This window comes from Pelobates fuscus, chromosome 8 (assembly GCF_036172605.1).
Source record: "Pelobates fuscus isolate aPelFus1 chromosome 8, aPelFus1.pri, whole genome shotgun sequence".
Lineage (NCBI taxonomy): Eukaryota > Metazoa > Chordata > Amphibia > Anura > Pelobatidae > Pelobates > Pelobates fuscus.
Window position 1 is genome coordinate 90,021,383 of NC_086324.1, and position 20,338 is coordinate 90,041,720.

Here is a 20,338-nt window from a genome sequence, read left to right on the forward strand (position 1 = left end):
ACCTACCCTCCAATGACCAGTATATGATCATTTACTTTTAGTTTGTCAATGGCCAACTGTAAACATGACACAGCACCCAACCGGTCCTAAAATTCCAAAAACAAAGCACAAATAAACATAAATGTGGCATATTTTACATGCATTGATTTGGCTTGCAGAAAGGTCTAGTTAAAAAACAAAAACAAAAAGAAAACAAAAAAACACAACTTAGACTGTGGCGAAACCGACCTCGCCACGTGTCCTTGGAGGGGGCTGATTGCCCGCCTCTTGCCTTTGGACTATGGACCAGACTTTATGGGAATGTGATACCCCAGATAGCCATACCATGGAGCCTATTCATATAATGAAAGACTATGGGAAAGACTTTAGCTCCATGGCAATTGTACTGTGTGAGTAGGATCTGCGCGCTATTCGGTAGTTTTGTGCGTGCAGATCCCAGCTATCTGGGGATAGGTGAAATGTCTGTGTGTTATGTGTAAATGTGACTTTATGTATTTTAAAGTGTTTTATGTAGTTTTGCAACCATGTGGTTAATGGAGCCTGCCTCTGTAAAGGGAATTATCGCCTAAACTGGGTTTTATCCTCTTGTAAGTGAAACGGTCCGTTACAATTGGTGGCAAGCGGCGGGATCGTTCCTACAACCAGAGGGACAGCTACAGACAACACCATTTCTGGATTACAAATTGAGGGCAACGCTAGTATCCGTACAGCGACCCTATCTACAAAGGAAATCAGGAAAATGGAAGGAGACAGAGTCGCAGCTGCTACAGCACCTCCGAGGGAGGAGGAGGAATCCGAGTTTGCCAGGGAATATAGGAGCAGGATGGCTCTATTCTCACCAGCCCGAGCGGAGCAGATGGCATTCCGGGTCTACAACGATGTACAGGCGTACCTCATGCTGCGAATGACGCAGAGGAACCAACAAGATTGGTCCTGTGAGGAACCACAACAGGCAGGTGGAGATGGGACCGAGGTCTCTCCACCGGGCCCAACGGGATGGTGGGCAGCAGGCCCAGATCCCCAGCGGCAGAGTAAGTCCCAGGGAGATGAAGGTGCCGTCCTTCCTCCCCAGCGGCAGTGTGTACCCCAGGAAGCGGATGGTGTCGTCCTCCCTCCCCAACGGCAGGCTGAGTTACAGGGGGCAGAGGTTGTTGTTCCTGCCCCCCAGCAGCAAAGTGATATGCCAGGAAGGCAGTGTGAAGTGAAGGGAGAGGAGAGCAGCGTCCTCCCTCCCCAGCGGCAGTGTGTGTCCCAGGGAGCAGAAGGTGCAGTCCTTCCTCCCCAGCGGCAGTGTGTATCCCAGGGAGCTGACGGTGCAATCCTTCCTCCCCAGCGGCAGTGTGTATCCCAGGGAGCTGAAGGTGCAATCCTTCCTCCCCAGCGGCAGTTCACCGTCCAGAGAGAGGAGCTTGTTACACCCTTTCTCCCACGGCAGCCTAACCCACCAAGGGGAGATGTTAAGCCCCACAACTGTGCAGATGGGACCGTAGTCTCTGCACTTACAGCACCAGGGGTAGGGACGGTCGGTCCTGTTCCCCAGCCTCAGAGTGATGTATCCAAAGGGGAGACAGTCGGTCTCTCCCTCCGACAGCCGAGATGTGCACCTAAAGGGGAGACAGTCAGTCTCCAGCAACCAGGCTCCAACCAGGCTACTCCCGGGGTAGTGCTGGCACCAGGACAGAGTACCGCTGGTCTCTGCACCCTCAGCAACCCACCAAGGCAGCCTACCAGTCCCCCACACAGCCGTGGTAAGGCACCTGGACATGGACAAGATTCTCCCTTACCCAGGTGTAGTAATGGTTTCTTGTGGGTGGGCTGTACTGCTGTTCCTGTCTTGTGGGTGGGCTGCTGGACTAACAAGGGCACTGACCGGCAGGAGGTCAAGTACCCTGTTAGTCTGGGGGGTAAAGGGGAGAAGTGTGGCGAAACCGACCTCGCCACGTGTCCTTGGAGGGGGCTGATTGCCCGCCTCTTGCCTTTGGACTATGGACCAGACTTTATGGGAATGTGATACCCCAGATAGCCATACCATGGAGCCTATTCATATAATGAAAGACTATGGGAAAGACTTTAGCTCCATGGCAATTGTACTGTGTGAGTAGGATCTGCGCGCTATTCGGTAGTTTTGTGCGTGCAGATCCCAGCTATCTGGGGATAGGTGAAATGTCTGTGTGTTATGTGTAAATGTGACTTTATGTATTTTAAAGTGTTTTATGTCGTTTTGCAACCATGTGGTTAATGGAGTCTGCCTCTAGTCCTGGATAATTGGATTACTTCTCCAATTAACTCCAGGGCAGAAGGGAGGAAACCAGGGTGCATTGTGGGGATGTTTTTCTGCCAGCCAGAAAGGAACAAAAGATACTTTTAGTAACTTTTGAACCCCTGGTCGGATTCATGCCATTTTTTTTTTTATTTTTTTTTTTTTTTTTTTAATTTTTTTTTTTAAATCTTTATTTTTGACGTGCATATATGTAATACAAGCTGGCTAGAGGTGCCCCAAAAGCAGTCCTCTGGCTTAACCCACGTAAAACATGTGGGGCACACGAGTAATAAGCACAATTTTTATGTTTTTATCAGGCTTAAACAATTGACTTTAAACATAGCTTGTGAGTATAGTTAGGTTAGATCGTTGCAATAAACATGCTATAAGTCATCTTATCAGTGTAGTAATAGGTTATCTCTCGCTTTAGTATGTGTGTGACAGGTGATCTCTCGCTTTAGTATGTGTGTGACAGGTGATCCCTCGCTTTAGTATGTGTGTGACAGGTGATCTCTCGCTTTAGTATGTGTGTGACAGGTGATCCCTCGCTTTAGTATGTGTGTGACAGGTGATCTCTCGCTTTAGTATGTGTGTGACATGTGATCTCTCGCTTTAGTATGTGTGTGACAGGTTATCTCTCGCTTTAGTATGTGTGTGACAGGTTATCTCTCGCTTTAGTATGTGTGTGACAGGTTATCTCTCGCTTTAGTATGTGTGTGACAGGTTATCTCTCGCTTTAGTATATGTGTGACAGGTTCTCTCTCGCTTTAGTATATGTGTGACAGGTTCTCTCTCGCTTTAGTATGTGTGTGACAGGTTATCTCTTGCTTTAGTATGTGTGTTGTTCTGTTAGACTGTAAGAGGGTGTACAAGGCTTGTGTACGTAGTTAGTGAACAATAGGTGAGGCCTAGGCAGTAAGGATATTAGTGTGAAAAACCATAAGCAAAAACATCACATAGGTTAAAACGATAACATGTCATAAATTCAAGGCTAATAGGCTATAGAAGAGTAGCATTTAGGCTATGCAAAACTTAGGCACATAGTAAATAAGTAGTGTGTAAGGCCACAGCAGAAAAAAAACATAAGTAGTCCTCAACTTGGCTATACAGTGAGGGCTTTCATAAAAAATTAAACATGCTTATTCTCATTCGGTCAAGTAGTATAGATTATCTGTCGGTCACATTAACTGACTGTGCATGTAAGATTAGGAGAAATGGTTCGCTTGCTATTACCTCACTGTCTAGTAATACCATGACACAATATAAGTAAATCAGCTTAGTAAAGCTGGTACTGCGCCTGCTAATAACAAGTTAAGAGCACGTATAATAAAATCGCATATGGTCTGGTACAGCAATTGGTGAAAGGTTGCAGTATGTTAGGCTTTCTGAGGGGTCTGTCGAGTATTATACAACTATAAAGTAAATAGAATTGAGTAAAGCAATGCAAAGGCTTAACATCTTTAACAGAAACAGGACACGCTGACTCAGAACTAAAACACTGTACTGACATTTCCTGCTAAAGCAAGTGTACATTATGTGGGCAATTTAAATATGCAAAATGTACAGGTGTAGTGTGCCTGACCCAGCAGTTATATACAGACAGTTCCTGTCGTCTCTGGACAGCAGACAAAGCAAGCTAATGTATGCAGTTTAATCTATGTTTTGGGGACCGTTGATTGTAAAATAATAAGCAAGGAAGTACTTATTTAGTTCTGCTCTGTTGACCGGAGTGGCTGCTGGGAGAGAGGCTATTGCAAACCTTCACCCTACGCCACTGGTGTGCTGGAGCAGGTAGTCCATGCAGTGACTTGTCATATTGCCTTCAATCCGGTCTTCTGTGATGGGGACCCGAGGTGAGGCAGGATGTTGTGGGCTTTTGGATCTTAGTACAGCCAAAATGCGATGATGGGAGTAGCTGTCTCGGGAGTCCGTGAGTCTAATCATGTGCCTTCTTCTCGCCCCTGTCTGCCGTGAGGAGTGGGCCTGCTGCTTACTTAACGGAGAGCAAAATAATGTTGACCGATAAACGGTCCGGGGTGTGCCGGACTGCTGGTTCAGGGAATCGGCCGGCAACAGTCGGCTTGGGTGCTGGGGCTGACGCCTTAATTGGGCTTTTTCCCGCTTGAGTTTGCGTGGAGGGGGATTCCCGCCCAAATGGCGTCGTGTCGCCGGGCGAATCCATGCTGCCACTTCTTGTATCGCCCTCGTGTAGGCCGGTCTCTGAGTGTGTAGCGTGATCCACAGGTTGGCACAAATCCTGTCAAAGAACACCCCTATGTGCTGGGGTGGCGTGTGGAGTATGCGGATCCTGCTAGACCGTGCTTGTGCCGCCATCTTGGTCAGGGCCTGATTGCTTCACCTCGTTGCAGTCGTTGCCTCTCGTGTTGGTCGTGATGTGGGGGTGATCGTCCCCAGCGAGGACCGGGATGACCCCCGCCGGTCCAGAGGGGGGGGGGTTGAAGGTGAACACTGTGTGGGTATCACCTGCGAGGTTACCAACCAGGAGAGCGGCCGCCTCTCCCTGGCTCGATCGCGGTTAGGCCTCAGGCCGGGATTGTGGGGACCCAATGGGGTACGGGTGCGTGTCTAACCTCAAAACGCTTCCCTGGGTCTCCCCCACTCAGTAGGCACCTTCCCAGCGGTGAGTGAGCGATGAATCGGGGTATATCCCCCGTTTTAGTCGTCGGTGTGCAGGAGCACTCGTGGAGCACGTCCGCTCTGCTAGGAAGCCAAGCTCCGCCCCCCTTCATGCCATTTTTTAATATGTTGTTCCCCTGAATGGATTGATTGTGGATATGTATTTTTATGTGAATGTGATGTATGGTTTTAAAGTTATGAAAGTTGTGTAAAAGTATATTTTACACTGTATGCATAATGGGATTATGTGTCACACTAAGGGGAGGGGATGTGTGGGAGGTAACATCTATGTCATTGGTTCTTTTATGCCTCCCCCTGGGTGTGGCCTGTATGTGTGAGTTGGAAATAAAAGCCAGGCTGGATGAGCCAGTCCAGAGTTCCTGTTTTAGCCTCAAAGTGATGTGTCGTCTCATTATTGGGGGGAAGGATTTATTGCATGCTGTTCCAGTTGACTGCTAGGAGTACAAGCCTATTCGTATGGTTCCTATTCAATGGTCTACAGCATTCATATGCTTGGGAGAATTTAAAAGGTTTCTCGGATTCAGTGTTCGTGTGTCTCCAGTCAGGAGAATGGCGTTTGCAGTAGCTGCCTGTGCATCTGTAAAGGGGATTATCGCCTAAACTGGGTTTTATCCTCTTGTAAGTGAAACGGTCCGTTACATAGACCAAGGCTTAAAGACTAAAAAGTAAATTACAACCTCTGGTTCAACTAACAAATGCTGATGAGCTATTAAATCAATACTCAAAGTGCGCTGTAGTGATTTTGGTCCCATGAGTACCCTACCATGGCCCTCTGAGAAGTGGGATATGGCACCAAGGTTTTGTATTGCACCATCACAGTTTAAAAGTGAAAGATAGTAAAAGCGCTAAACAGGCATTGAAAAGGAGAAGAAAAATGGGTAAAACGGTCTCCTTAAGGAATGAATATGAAGGTATGCAGGGGCGGACTGACCGGTCGGGCACTTCGGACATGGTCCGAGGACCCAGCCGGGAGGGGGGCCCGCCGCCAGGGCCGCCATCAGGGGGCCCAGCGGCAGGGCCGGATTGCCCCACCGCGGCATCTGGGGACTGAGCACGTAGGTGCCAACGGGTGGCCGGTCCGGTGGAACACTGAGGGGGCCGGCCGCGGTACATGCTGGAGCCGCCGGGCCGGGTGGCAGCCTCGCCGGTCCGGCGGCATTCCTTTCAGGCTGTCACTAACGCTGAGGACGGAAGGAGGGAGGAGCATGTCTCTCTCTCTCATGCTCCTTTGCGGTTCCCATAATTCCCAGCACAGGATGTGGGAACCGCAAAGGAGCATGAGAGAGAGACATGCTCCTCCCTCCTTCCATCCTCAGCGTTAGTGACAGCCTGACAGGAGTGCCGCCGGACCGGCGAGGCTGCCATCCGGCCCGGCGGCTCCAGCATGTACCGCGGCCGGCCCCTTCTGTTGGTAAATGGGAGGGGGGGAAATAAAACAGAGAGGGGGAATAGATAGAGGCGAGGGAAGAAACAGACAGTGGGAAAATAGAGAGACAGGGGGAGGGGAAGGAAAGAGACAGGGGGGAGAGAGTGACACAGGTAAAGGAGGGAGAAAGAGACAGGGGGGAAGAGTGAGACACAGAGGGAGAAAGAAGGGGAATAGAGAGATGGTGAGGGGGGAGAAAGAGACAGAGGGGAAGAGAGATGTGGGGTAGAGAGAGACACAGGGAAAGGAGGGAGAAAGAGACAGGGGGAAGAGAGATGTGGGGTAGAGAGAGACACAGGGAAAAGGGGGAGAAAGAGACAGAGGGGAAGAGAGATGTGGGGTAGAGAGAGACACACAGGGAAAGGGGGGAGAAAGAGACAGGGGACGAGAGATGTGAAGTAGAGAGAGACACAGGGAAAGGGGGGAGAAAGAGAGAGAGGGGACGAGAGACACAGGGAGAAAGGAGAGAGACACACAAGGGGAGTGGGAGAAACAGGCAGAGGGGATGAGAGACTGGGAAGGAGAGGGGAGACATGGACACAGAGGAGCAGTGAGGGGGAGAAAGAAACATACAGAGGGACTGGGGGAGACAAAAAGGCACACAGAGGGGCTGTATATATCATTGGTGGGTCCCCCCAGCCGATCTCTCTCCCCGGTCTGCAGGCACCGTGCAGGCAGCCGGCAGGGGTGGGAAGAAGAGAGGACCCGGGAGCTTAGCCTGCAGCTCCTCTAGGTCCTTCTCACGCGAGCACAGAGCGTTGCGGTTACCACGGCAACGCTCCGGCTCTCGCAAGAGTGAACTCTAGCCCTGGAGCTATGGGCTAGAGTTCACTCTCAACACTGCGACCACCAGGGATTCCTGGTGGTCGCAGTAGTGAGAGTGAACTCTAGCCCCATACACACACTGTCCCCACACACACAAACACCATACACATTCACTCACTGCCCCCCATACACACACACACTGACCCCACACACACCATACACATTTACACACATTGCCTCACACACACACATACACTGCCCACCCATACACACACAGACCCCCATACACACACAGACCCCCATACCCATACTAACATTGCCACACAAACCCTACACATTCACACACTACACCCCCCCCCCTCACACACACACACACTGAACCTTTCACACACACTGCACCCCTCACACATTGCACCACTGCTCCTATACCCTACTACAGCCCCATATCCCAGCAGACCCCAGGTAAGTTGTCAAACTGTTCTTAAACGGTTTGACTACTTACTCTGGGAGGGGGTCCCGGCCTTCCTGGCACCATAACCACTACACAGAGCAGCAGTGGTTATTGTGCATGGATTATTTCTTTAAAAGTGCCCCCGTAGCCAGCCAGCCAGCCCACAGGCCGGCCAGCCAGCCCACAGGCCAACCAGGCCACCAGCCAGCCCATAGGCCACCAGTTAGCCAGCCCACAGGCCAGCCAGGCCAGCCCACAGACCTACAGCAAGCCACAGGCTTACAGCCAGCAAGCACACAGCCTGCCAGTCGTAGCCAGCAAGCCCACAGCCTGCCAGACGCAGCCAGCAAGCCCACAGCCTGCCAGCCGCAGCCAGCAAGCCACAGCCTGCCAGCCGCAGCCAGCAAGCCACAGCCTGCCGGCAGTAGCCAGCAAGCCCACAGCCTTCCAGCCGCAGCCAGAGAGCCACAGCCTGCCAGCCACAGCCAGTAAGCCCACAGCCTGCCGGCAGTAGCAAGCAAGCCCACAGCCTGCCGGCAGTAGCCAGCAAGCCCACAGCCTGCCGGCAGTAGCCAGCAAGCCCACAGCCTGCCGGCAGTAGCCAGCAAGCCCACAGCCTGCCGGCAGTAGCCAGCAAGCCCACAGCCTGCCGGCAGTAGCCAGCAAGCCCACAGCCTGCCGGCAGTAGCCAGCAAGCCCACAGCCTGCCGGCAGTAGCCAGCAAGCCCACAGCCTGCCGGCAGTAGCCAGCAAGCCCACAGCCTGCCGGCAGTAGCCAGCAAGCCCACAGCCTTCCGGCAGTAGCCAGCAAGCCCACAGCCTTCCGGCAGTAGCCAGCAAGCCCACAGCCTTCCGGCAGTAGCCAGCAAGCCCACAGCCTGCCGGCAGTAGCCAGCAAGCCCACAGCCTGCCGGGAGGCCACAGCCTGCCAGCCACAGCCAGCAAGCCCACATCCTTCCAGCAAGCCCACAGACTGCCAGCCAGCAACAGTAATTAAGGTAAGAGGAGCCAACTTGGCCTAGGTATCAGAAAGCTATGTTGTGTTGCTATATTGTAAATAGGAACCAGAGTGTTGGGGCCTGGAGTAGATTCTTTCTAACACTCTCTAAAGGACACTGAGATAGTCTCTGCTAGAAAGACCTCCCCTCCATGGCCCATTAGCCCTCAATTGTAGTCTCTACTGGGGCCTGGAGGCGACTGTTTCCAGCAGAGGCTATCTAATGGACGCTGAGATGGCCTCTGCTAGAAAGACCCCCTTCCAAGCCCATTAGCCCTCAATTGTAGTCTCTACTGGGGCCTCGAGGGGATTATTGCACTTTTGTTCCTTGTGTCTAAAGATTGTGTAGGGTGTGGCTGGAGGCGGGACAACAGTGGGGCTTGCTGCGGAGCATGGGTGGGGCCTGTAAGGGGGCCCTTGATTTATTTTGCCCGTGGGCCCTGAGGGTTCTCAGTCCGCCCCTGAAGGTATGTACAATATATTTATAAAAAAGTGTTGTAGCGGGGCGGGGCCGGGACCTGAAGCTGAGCGGACGCCATAACTGCGGGCTCCCACCTTGACACTCTCAATCCGCAAATATCTTGAAAATTACCCGCCATCCGAACCTCAGCACATCAGAACCGAGATCAGGTCCACACACCGAACCGGCAGATGCCTTTTCGATACACCCCGAAGTCCGGAGGCACTAAACGCAGGCCTAGGGCCCACCACGCGTCGAGCATCCACGGCCTTGAGCAATTTCTTGGCGCCTGCACACAAGGTGACTCAGATCCGGAAAGTGACTTTTACCCGTACCCGCAGGAGACTCCCGAACACATGGGGAAACGCAGCCAGAAAACCCTCACGGGTCCCTCCGCTACACAAGACATAGGCACCTTGCTACAACGGCAGGCGCAGTCCAGGCCCACCGCCAATGTCCAGACGCCGTCCCACTCACCGGCTCACACCTCGACCCAAACGGACCAGGCTCCCATGACACCGGTACCAAACACAACTCTGGGTGACACTACTTTTGCCACCAAGCAAGACCTCCAGAATTGGACACAGGACATACAAAAAACGCTGGCCGCAGACGTGGGGCGCCTGAAAACAGACATGCATAATGTCACAGAACGCGTCCAAACCACGGAGCTTGACATCTCAGACCTCCAAACCGATATGGCAGACATGAAAAACGCCATGCTTCAACTACAAGCCGCGCAGCAGAATCTAACGCTGCAGATGTCCACTCAGGAAGACCGGGCCAGGCGAAACCATGTAAAAATCCGAGGCATACCCGCTACTATTCAGGCTGAAGATCTGCCGCACTACGTCCGCAGGCTCTTAGCCACCATCCTGCCACCGGCAGTATGCCGGAAATTTGAGCTGGACAGCATTTACAGACTCCCGGCGAACCCCAGGTCGCCTACTACACCCGCTAGAGATGTCATACTTAGATTCGCCTCCACACGCGACAAAACCCAACTCCTGACTGCAACCAGAGGTAGAACACCCCTTACATTTGAATCAGCCCAATTATCGTTCTATCAGGACTTAACCCGGGCCACCTTACAATGGCGCAGGACGCTGTCACGACTCACCAGCCACCTACGTACTCTAGGGGTGTCCTATCGATGGGGCCCACAACGATCCCTACTAGTTCCACATAATGACACTACCCACAAGATAACATCTGAGGCGGAGGACCCCGCGCTTCTGACGAAACTTGGGCTGCCAGACATACCAGCCGACTTACCTCAAGAGCCCCAGCACGCCGTTCATCGAACGAGAAAGACCGACGCCGAGCCCGAAACCTGGACAACAGTAGATGGCAGGTCTACAGAGGCCAACACCACTGGGCCGAAGATGCTCCCAAACCCAGATAACGCACTTACTTGCGTTACAGCACACCGTTTCTGCCAAAGTCACGGACCTTGGGACAGACTATTATAAGTATTATATTGTGTTTTTTGTGTATTTGTGACACCTGCAGTCGCAGCTTTGACAGGTACAGGGGGAACGCTGCCACGGCCCGGGCCAGCAAAGAGAGCCGGCTTACAGACACCCTATATCCCCCCCCCCACCCCCCACCTCAAAAATAAGCATGGAACAACACAACTCCCTACTTGCCCACACACACCGCGAGACCGTACCTAGATACGTAGGGAACACACGAAGCCGCACGTAACTACCTGAAGCAGACTCCACAGGACTACTACTCACGAGACCAGACATCGCACGGCTTCGAGATCCCAAACTACCTACCATGTCCTTACCTAGGTGACCGATCCTCACTCACCAACGATTTCCATACACACCTCACAACGGTAGAAGGTCTCACGTGCTCACCCTCACTTCATGATGTACATATGTGACACCGGAACCGAGACGTTCCACCAAACGTGTATACTTTACGTTACCTGCCAGTGCCTATGACCATTGCCTATGACCATTGTGCCTTACTTCCGTTTCTTGTACCCCTTAGCTGGCACTACTCAGCATCTACATACTAAGCATGTTATAAATTTTGTATTTTTCATTTTAATATTATTTAGATTACTTGAACCATGTCACTAATCATGTCATAATGTCAGCCTGTACTACCTGTTCTCGCCTCAATGGTAAACGAGCATTCTCCCCCACAGACAGCCTGCCAGACGTACCTCCCTACAACAATGACGTGACTCTTGCTCTTACTCTTATTTAATATTTTTGCAGCTTTACCACTGTTATACTCTCGACACCAACATAAGTTTATCACTCTACTTTATTAAGCACTCATGTGTGAAATTCCATGGCACACACGCAAAGCTCTTATGTGTAATGGTATTTTCCTGTATACTAATAGAAAAATGCAACATACCCTGCCAAGCTACTCACACACATGAATAAGCCTGTTGGCTAATTGACTTGATGTTTTCTTTACTCATATCATATCTAAGTTTAAAAGTTTGCGTATAGCCACACAAGTTTAAGTAATCCACACTGACCACTTAATAGGTATTACTAAATATATAGGATGAGCGTGACTATGCGGTGCACTAGCTATGTCGTTAAAAAATGTGTTACCACAATTACCTTTATTAGACTTCAACAATGCACTTACTTTTTGCTGTGGTAATTAGTTTGCATGTTACCATTCGGATCATATCTTGTACTTTCAAACTCTAGGCCAACAACAAAACTTTAAAAAACAAACAACCTGTCTAGCATGTATAGTACTACTGTTGTAACGTTTATAAAATGAGGCCGTCATACTAGGGAATACATGTAACAACTATACGATCAGTTATGCATTTCGTACATATTTCATGCATTAACCCCTTGTTTTTCTTTCTGTACTGACATCTTTTGCCTCAATAAAAACAAAGATTGACAAAAAAAAAAAAAAGTGTTGTAGAAATATATTCAATGATGCAGCTACACACTTAAGCTAGTGCATAAGTGGATAATAATCACAAACCCATGGTACATTAAGTATTTATATTTATACCACCACAGTTTGACTGCCTGCATTGGAGAGTTCCAGGGCACTCTTGGCATCATCATCACTATAGCAGGATTTAATGTCAAAGCGATCTAAACCACGGTTCTGATACTTTTCAACACTTTAAACATTCTCAAACTGATAAAGAGGGGCTTCTATAACTTACACACAAGTTTCAGCAATCACAATCATGTCTACATCTCGTAAAAACCTAAAAAGTCTTTAAAAGTCACTAAAAATAATAATTAACAAGTACCCTGAAATAATTTCAAGTATATGTGCATGAGCAAAGCATACACCCCAAGAACCTTACTTGACATGTGGAAGCCTTCACTAATAATTCCTTATTATTGAATAATACAATTAAAGAACAAGCACTACAATGGAATACAGCAAAATATATTTAATGTAACTATTACATGTGATGTGGGATTATTTAAAAAACCTTATTGTACTTGTATTCAATTATTGCACTAACTCCATTTTAACTTTATACTGTGACAATCCTCCATTTTGTCCTCCTAACCTGACTTCTTCAATCCTCCATTTTGTCCTCATAACCTAACTTGTTCATTTTAAAACTACCTTACATGACAGAATTTCCCAGCACATCTAATACAATAGAACAAAGACTGTATTTTCTATAAAGACATGATTAACACAGGAATTGCTGACTTTTCCTTAGATTTGCAACATAGTATAGTTTGAAGGCCATGAGAACACAGTAGTAATGAAATGTTCTATTCATAAGAGACCTTGCACCTGGCCACGAGGCCTGAGATCACCGACCGTGTAAAATGACGCTCAAGACCCCTTGTCCCCCACCCGTGTCCAGAACAATCCCACCTCTTGGTGGGTGGACACGGGACTAACCACTTAGTTTTTGAGCCAATTAATAATATTGATAGGTGGACATTAATCCCGACACTTAACAATTAACCCAATTAATGATGTTTATTTGCTGATATTCTAATAATCAATGATGACGTAAAATGTCTCTTAAAAGGACCTGCGCGTCCGCTTTTTAATCACTTGCCAATAAATTTTCTCGAAGTTATTTTAACCTGAACCTTGTGTGTCAGACTTAATTACTTCAGCGTATATACGCAATTTATTTTATTGATTTGGACAGGAACAGATAGACATTTAAACATTTTGGTTTACTGCTAAAAAGTACCATAACAACTTGGCGCCCAACGTGGGGCATCGGGCTATGTCCGGACGGTGAGCCGTCCTAAGGAAGACAAGGGTGGACGGAGGAATCCAGGGGGAAGGAAAGGAGACTGATCACCTCCAGGTACACGGTAGAGACTTCTGCAGAGCCACCGGTATGTTCCGGCCCCTTTGATTGACCCGTCCACGTGTCTGTGACTGCTTCCCGGGAGGACATCAAAGACAGGTAATATCTTGCCCGGTGTCTCGTTACTCATTTGTTTACCTGCATTTTAGTCTATCTGTTGCCTGGGTGTGTTTGAATTGTGTTTGAATTGTTTGCTTGTTTCCCCATTTTGAGATAAAGGGGGGGTGGACCTGCAGGGGATTTGCCTGGGGTTCTGTCTTGCTTGTTTTCCCCTTTTTGGGATAAAGGGGGGTGGACCCGAGGGGACTTGCCTGGGTCTTCTGTTACCTGTTTTACTCCTTTTAGGAACCACGGTGCTGTGGTTGTAGGGAAAAAGGGGGGTTGACCTGTGGATGCGTTCCTGGGGGTACTCTTTGCCTGTTTACCTCTTTTAGGAGCCTCGTGGCTGTGGCTGTAAGGAAAAAGGGGATTGTTGGAACTGTGGATTTTGTGTAGACTCATAATTTCCTGTGATCCTTCTGGTGACACTTTGAGAGCCCAGCTAGCCTCATTGTGCACGTGGTAACCCACAGTTTCGAGTACTGGGGCTAGTGGAATTCCAAGTTTGGTAACCACTGTCCCGAGTGCTGAGGCTGGGGGGATTCCAGTTTTGGTAAACCTCAGCTTCGGCTGGGGGGATTCCAGTTTTGGTAAACCTCAGCTTCGGCTGGGGGGGATTCCAGTTTTCTTTTGGTAACCACAACCCTGAGCGCTGGGGCTGGTGGAATTCCAGTTTTCTGTTTATTTGTGGTAGGGGACTTAGTCTTGTGGCAGGGGACTCTGTTTCCTGGGGGGATTCAAGTAGGCATTGCTTGTTTTCCGCATCACGTGGTAGTGAGACTTATAAGTGGGTTTTATAGGGGCACTACGGGAGAGAGGATAGAGGTGGCCACATTCTTGTGGACTGCTGTGCAGAGGGAGGCTGACGGAACTCGGACCGGTGTCAGTTGTTTTCCGTGGCCGCTGGTAGTGAGACTTATGAAAGTCATTCTCCGAGCGGAGACACTACGGGGTTGAGGGAGGTGACTTTGGAGTAAGCACACGAGTAAAGGAAAGGGATTACTGTTGATTTCATTTGAACTGTGATGCATGCACTGTATTTCAATTGTATTGTTGTCTTGTTTGTTTAATGAGGAGTCTCATGAACTCTTGTGTCTGTCTCTAAGGATTTTTCCTTGTCTTTCATCTTTTTCTACACTTTCTATATAATTATACTATCCACTCCCATTCCTCTTAAAAGAGAAGTGATTGGTCACACACTTCTCACCTCGCTCCAATCCGTGTCTACCACCCCGGGTAGGCGGATTCAGTGACTAGTCTACGTTTTGGGAAGACGCACCTGAGAAAGTCCCACGATTCTCAGGTGGCAGTCGAGCATTGTAGACGTTCCTGTTCAATTTTCCTTCTCTCTCTCTATATCTAGGACGCTGGTATAGGGGTAAAGGGACTATGGGACAGGATTTAGATAAGCTCAGCAAGGGCTGGTTAGCATGTGATTTAGTAGAGAACAGAGAGGGTGAAGAGATGGTTAAAGGTGTTGAAAAGATTGCAAAAGTATGTAAAATTGCTGTACCGACATGTGGAAGATTGCAACCAGAAAGTTGGCGCAAGTTACTAGCAGAAATGAAAGGCAAGCTTACAGATAATGGTTTATTAAAGACTGCCGAAGCATGGTACAGAGTAGCGAAGGCTATTCAGTTAGAAGGTTGGGTTGAAGAAGAGATAAATCACAAAGGTGTGAAATTGTTTGTGTATCATAAAAATTGTGTTGCTGGGGTTTTCCCTCAGCCAGCGCCCCAAAATGGCGCCCAGGGGATGTCTATCCCCAAGGTTCAGTCAGCAATAGGTGATAGCCAGCTGACTATGTTCCCCGCTCCCAATCCTCCCGAATCCCATCCCATCACCTCCCCTGTCTGCCCGGTCCTGAATTCTGATGGATCTTTCTTTACCCCTTCCCCTTCTCTAACGGTCCCATCATCCTCAGCCATCCCCACGCTCCCTTCCATGCCTAATCCTAACATCTCATCTGCCACCTCCTCCCTGCAATCCCTCTCTATGGTTAATCCCCTTCCATCAGCACCCGCCCAACTAACTACCCCTCCCTCCCTTGCTACGACTCCTCTTTCTGCATCCATCCCTACTAATCCCTTCCTGTCTCCTCCCATAACCAGCTCCGCCCCAGTCCAATATCCTACCTCCTTAACCGTACCTGCCCACCCTACTCTTTTGCCCTCCCCTGCCTGGCCCTACCCCTTCCCATATCCCATGGCCCTGCCCTACCCCGGTTACCCTCCCTTTCCCCAAGCCACTCCCCAGGTTCCGGTCATGCCCAGTCCGGCCCAGTCTGCCCCGGAAGTGCCCATATCAAATATGGCCACCGCTTCTTCCCTTAATCCTGAAGCAACTCCTTTCCCCGCCTCCATTATGGCGGCCCCCAGTTCAGCCCTGATGCCGGTAATCCCCGGTGACTACCTGTCCCCAGGTTATGACTCGCTAGCCACCCCTGCATCTGGGGCTCATTCCCAACCACCGATCCTTTCACCTCACGCGGGCCCTGCACCGCGTAAAAGAGCCAATATCATAGAATTCGATGATGACGAGGAGGACAGGGTGTCCCATGTCTCATCGGAGCTTGCTGCGGGAGCCCCAACTCATCGTTCTATCGATGATCCCTTCGGCCACAAGGGTCGGGGAGAACGGGCCCCTCCTAAGTATGTTGCTTTTAACCCCACTCAAGCTAGTGCTCTGATGAAATCACTCCCTGACCCAGAAAAACAGCCTATGCCCTTCTACCGAGGGATAGTTCAAATTCAAAAGACTTATTCCGCCGCATGGCGTGATCTACTGAGCATTTGTGCTATTAAAGCAGGGGATGCATATTGGCCAAGCATGGCCCGACACCTCAGTACAGATCTGCTCAGCAGTGATGTTGATTACCCCTCTGGAGTAACTTTTTGCACCCAATTAAGAGAATGGGCTAAGGACAAACTTGCAGATCAGGCTGCTGGCCTTACTGATGTTATTCAAGATAAAGGAGAATCAGTGGAAAGGTTTCATGCAAGACTGTATCAAATGTTTACAGATTTGGGGTTTGATCTTACTGACAAGATTCATTCACAAATGCTGTCAGGTGCGTTTGTCCAAGGTGTTAAAGACTCTATACGCAAGGGAATCATTGCTGCACGCCCTGAATATAAGGTTGTTCCCCTGGATACCCTACTTTTAGTTGCTAGAGGTTTGGAATCCGCTCAGACCCCAAGAAGACCCACTTCAGCTCCTCTCATGGTATCCCGCTCCACCCCAGTCCCAAGAGGTACTAGACCGGAGGAGGGGGGACATTGTTTTAATTGTGGAGCCAAGGGGCACTTTAGAAGTGACTGTCCAGAACCAAAAAAGGAGCCAAGGGAGCCCAGAAAGCCCTCCAAACCTGCCCCGGCTCCCAAAGCCACCAAACAGGTTCCGATAATTGAGGAACCGGATGATTAGGAAATTGGCAAGCCTGTGTCATTAACCCCTGTTATGGTAGTGTCTACAGGGGATAAGGGAGGGCCACTTGCTACAGTGACTTTACCCATTGAGGGCCAACCAACCACATTTCTTGTTGACACAGGTGCAGCCCGTAGTGTTCTAAGAGAACAAGACCTGCCAGATCCATCTTTCCTGTCTAATATTGATGTCTCTTGTGTTGGAGTGGATGGCCAGCCAAGACACAGCCCTTTAACAACTCCACTACGAGTTGGCTCTAGCCTGCTTGCTCGTTTTGTGGTATCCTCCACTTGCCCAATTAACCTGTTAGGTGCTGATGTTCTCTCCCGCCTGCAAGCATCCATCACCTTCACCCCAGATGGGCAAATAGAAATGACTACACCCCTATCTGAATCAGACACCTCAGCCTTGTGCTCCTTGCCTCTGATGCTGCATTTGGAAAAGCCCCGTGAGAAGGCAGCAGAATTAAGGTCCAATTTCCCAGAGGCATTAAAAACACAGGTGCCCGCCAAGTTATGGTCCTCAGGCCCAGAGGACATAGGTCACCTAAATGTTCCCCCTGTGGTGGTAAAGCTTATTTCAGGAGCTAAGTTACCAAGAAAACCACAATATCCACTAAAACCAGCACAGGCTGCTGCCATTTCTACCCACATCAAGGCACTCTTGGAGAAGGGTGCCCTGGTGAAATGTAAATCTGAATGCAACACCCCATTATTCCCTGTGAAAAAGAAAACTCCAAAAGGTGAGCCAGAGAAGTACAGGATGGTTCAGGATCTCCGTGCGGTCAATGAAGCTACCGTCCTGGACACTCCTCTTGTACCAAATCCCCATACTCTGCTCTCTGGAGTCCCACCATCTGCAAAATTTTTCTCAGTCATTGACCTAGCAAATGCTTTTTTCAGTGTCCCACTGGACCCATCCTGCCAATACCTGTTTGCTTTCACTCATGAGATGCAACAGTATACCTGGACTGTCATGCCCCAAGGGGCACAAAATTCACCAAGTCAATTTGCAAAAGCCATGGCCACCATCCTTGACCCATGGCAAGCTGAGCACCCAGAAGTTGTTCTGCTCCAGTATGTGGATGATTTGCTGCTCTGTGGAGATGATATACCCACTACTGAAAAGTGCTCAATTAGTCTGCTTTGTTATTTGGCAGAACAAGGATGCAAAGCTTCGCTCATCAAGCTACAGTTCTGCCAACCCTCAGTAATTTTCCTTGGACATTGCCTATCTCAAGGTACCAGACATCTTACCCGGGACCGGGTGAGAGCTGTCCTGGATATTCCAACTCCAAGGACTTCAAAATCTCTCCATGCCTTCCTAGGCCTCATTTCCTACTGCAGAGCATGGATCCCAGAAGCCTCCCTGCTCATGCAACCTCTCTATGACACACTTAAGTCTGACCCTTTCTGTTTGACTAATGAAGCTCTGGACAATTTCAATGCTCTCAAACGTGCCATTGCTTCTGCTCCTGCCTTGGGCCTACCTGACTACTCAAAACCTTTCAAATTATTTGTCTCTGAAAGACAAGGCCACGCAACAGGAGTTCTCACCCAAACTAATGACTTAAGAGGCCGCCAGAGGCCTATTGGATATTTCTCATGTCAACTGGACATTGTGGCCAGAGGGACTCCTTCCTGTCTCAGGGCTGTTTTTGCTGCAAGAGAGCTCATAGAAAGAACCTCAGACCTGGTCCTTGGCCACCCTCTGGTTGTTTTGGCCCCTCATGATATTTCTGCCATCATCAACCAAGTCCAGCTCAAGCACGTGTCTCCAGCCAGACACCTACGCCTCCAGTGCCATCTTCTTCTACCTGACAATATTTCCATCCAAAGATGTCAAGTTCTTAACCCATCCACTCTTCTTCCACTCCCTGAGGGGGGTATCTATTATGGATTTATGGTTAGCATGTGATTTAGTAGAGAACAGAGAGGGTGAAGAGATGGTTAAAGGTGTTGAAAAGATTGCAAAAGTATGTAAAATTGCTGTACCGACATGTGGAAGATTGCAACCAGAAAGTTGGCGCAAGTTACTAGCAGAAATGAAAGGCAAGCTTACAGATAATGGTTTATTAAAGACTGCCGAAGCATGGTACAGAGTAGCGAAGGCTATTCAGTTAGAAGGTTGGGTTGAAGAAGAGATAAATCACAAAGGTGTGAAATTGTTTGTGTATCATAAAAATTGTGTTGCTGGGGTTTTCCCTCAGCCAGCGCCCCAAAATGGCGCCCAGGGGATGTCTATCCCCAAGGTTCAGTCAGCAATAGGTGATAGCCAGCTGACTATGTTCCCCGCTCCCAATCCTCCCGAATCCCATCCCATCACCTCCCCTGTCTGCCCGGTCCTGAATTCTGATGGATCTTTCTTTACCCCTTCCCCTTCTCTAACGGTCCCATCATCCTCAGCCATCCCCACGCTCCCTTCCATGCCTAATCCTAACATCTCATCTGCCACCTCCTCCCTGCAATCCCTCTCTATGGTTAATCCCCTTCCATCAGCACCCGCCCAACTAACTACCCCTCCCTCCCTTGCTACGACTCCTCTTTCTGCATCCATCCCTACTAATCCCTTCCTGTCTCCTCCCATAACCAGCTCCGCCCCAGTCCAATATCCTACCTCCTTAACCGTACCTGCCCACCCTACTCTTTTGCCCTCCCCTGCCTGGCCCTACCCCTTCCCATATCCCATGGCCCTGCCCTACCCCGGTTACCCTCCCTTTCCCCAAGCCACTCCCCAGGTTCCGGTCATGCCCAGTCCGGCCCAGTCTGCCCCGGAAGTGCCCATATCAAATATGGCCACCGCTTCTTCCCTTAATCCTGAAGCAACTCCTTTCCCCGCCTCCATTATGGCGGCCCCCAGTTCAGCCCTGATGCCGGTAATCCCCGGTGACTACCTGTCCCCAGGTTATGACTCGCTAGCCACCCCTGCATCTGGGGCTCATTCCCAACCACCGATCCTTTCACCTCACGCGGGCCCTGCACCGCGTAAAAGAGCCAATATCATAGAATTCGATGATGACGAGGAGGACAGGGTGTCCCATGTCTCATCGGAGCTTGCTGCGGGAGCCCCAACTCATCGTTCTATCGATGATCCCTTCGGCCACAAGGGTCGGGGAGAACGGGCCCCTCCTAAGTATGTTGCTTTTAACCCCACTCAAGCTAGTGCTCTGATGAAATCACTCCCTGACCCAGAAAAACAGCCTATGCCCTTCTACCGAGGGATAGTTCAAATTCAAAAGACTTATTCCGCCGCATGGCGTGATCTACTGAGCATTTGTGCTATTAAAGCAGGGGATGCATATTGGCCAAGCATGGCCCGACACCTCAGTACAGATCTGCTCAGCAGTGATGTTGATTACCCCTCTGGAGTAACTTTTTGCACCCAATTAAGAGAATGGGCTAAGGACAAACTTGCAGATCAGGCTGCTGGCCTTACTGATGTTATTCAAGATAAAGGAGAATCAGTGGAAAGGTTTCATGCAAGACTGTAT

General features: G+C 49.7%; 1 protein-coding gene across 2 annotated transcripts in view; it reads right to left on the minus strand.

Annotated features, from left to right (window-relative positions):
* LOC134571656 (uncharacterized) overlaps positions 1-20,338 on the minus strand; it is a 56,886-nt gene that overhangs the window by 22,962 nt on the left and 13,586 nt on the right. For both annotated transcript variants that reach the window (XM_063430141.1, XM_063430140.1), the window contains exon 4: positions 7-86. In XM_063430141.1, the coding sequence (XP_063286211.1) occupies positions 7-86 (80 nt within the window). The remainder of the gene's footprint in view (positions 1-6; positions 87-20,338) is intronic.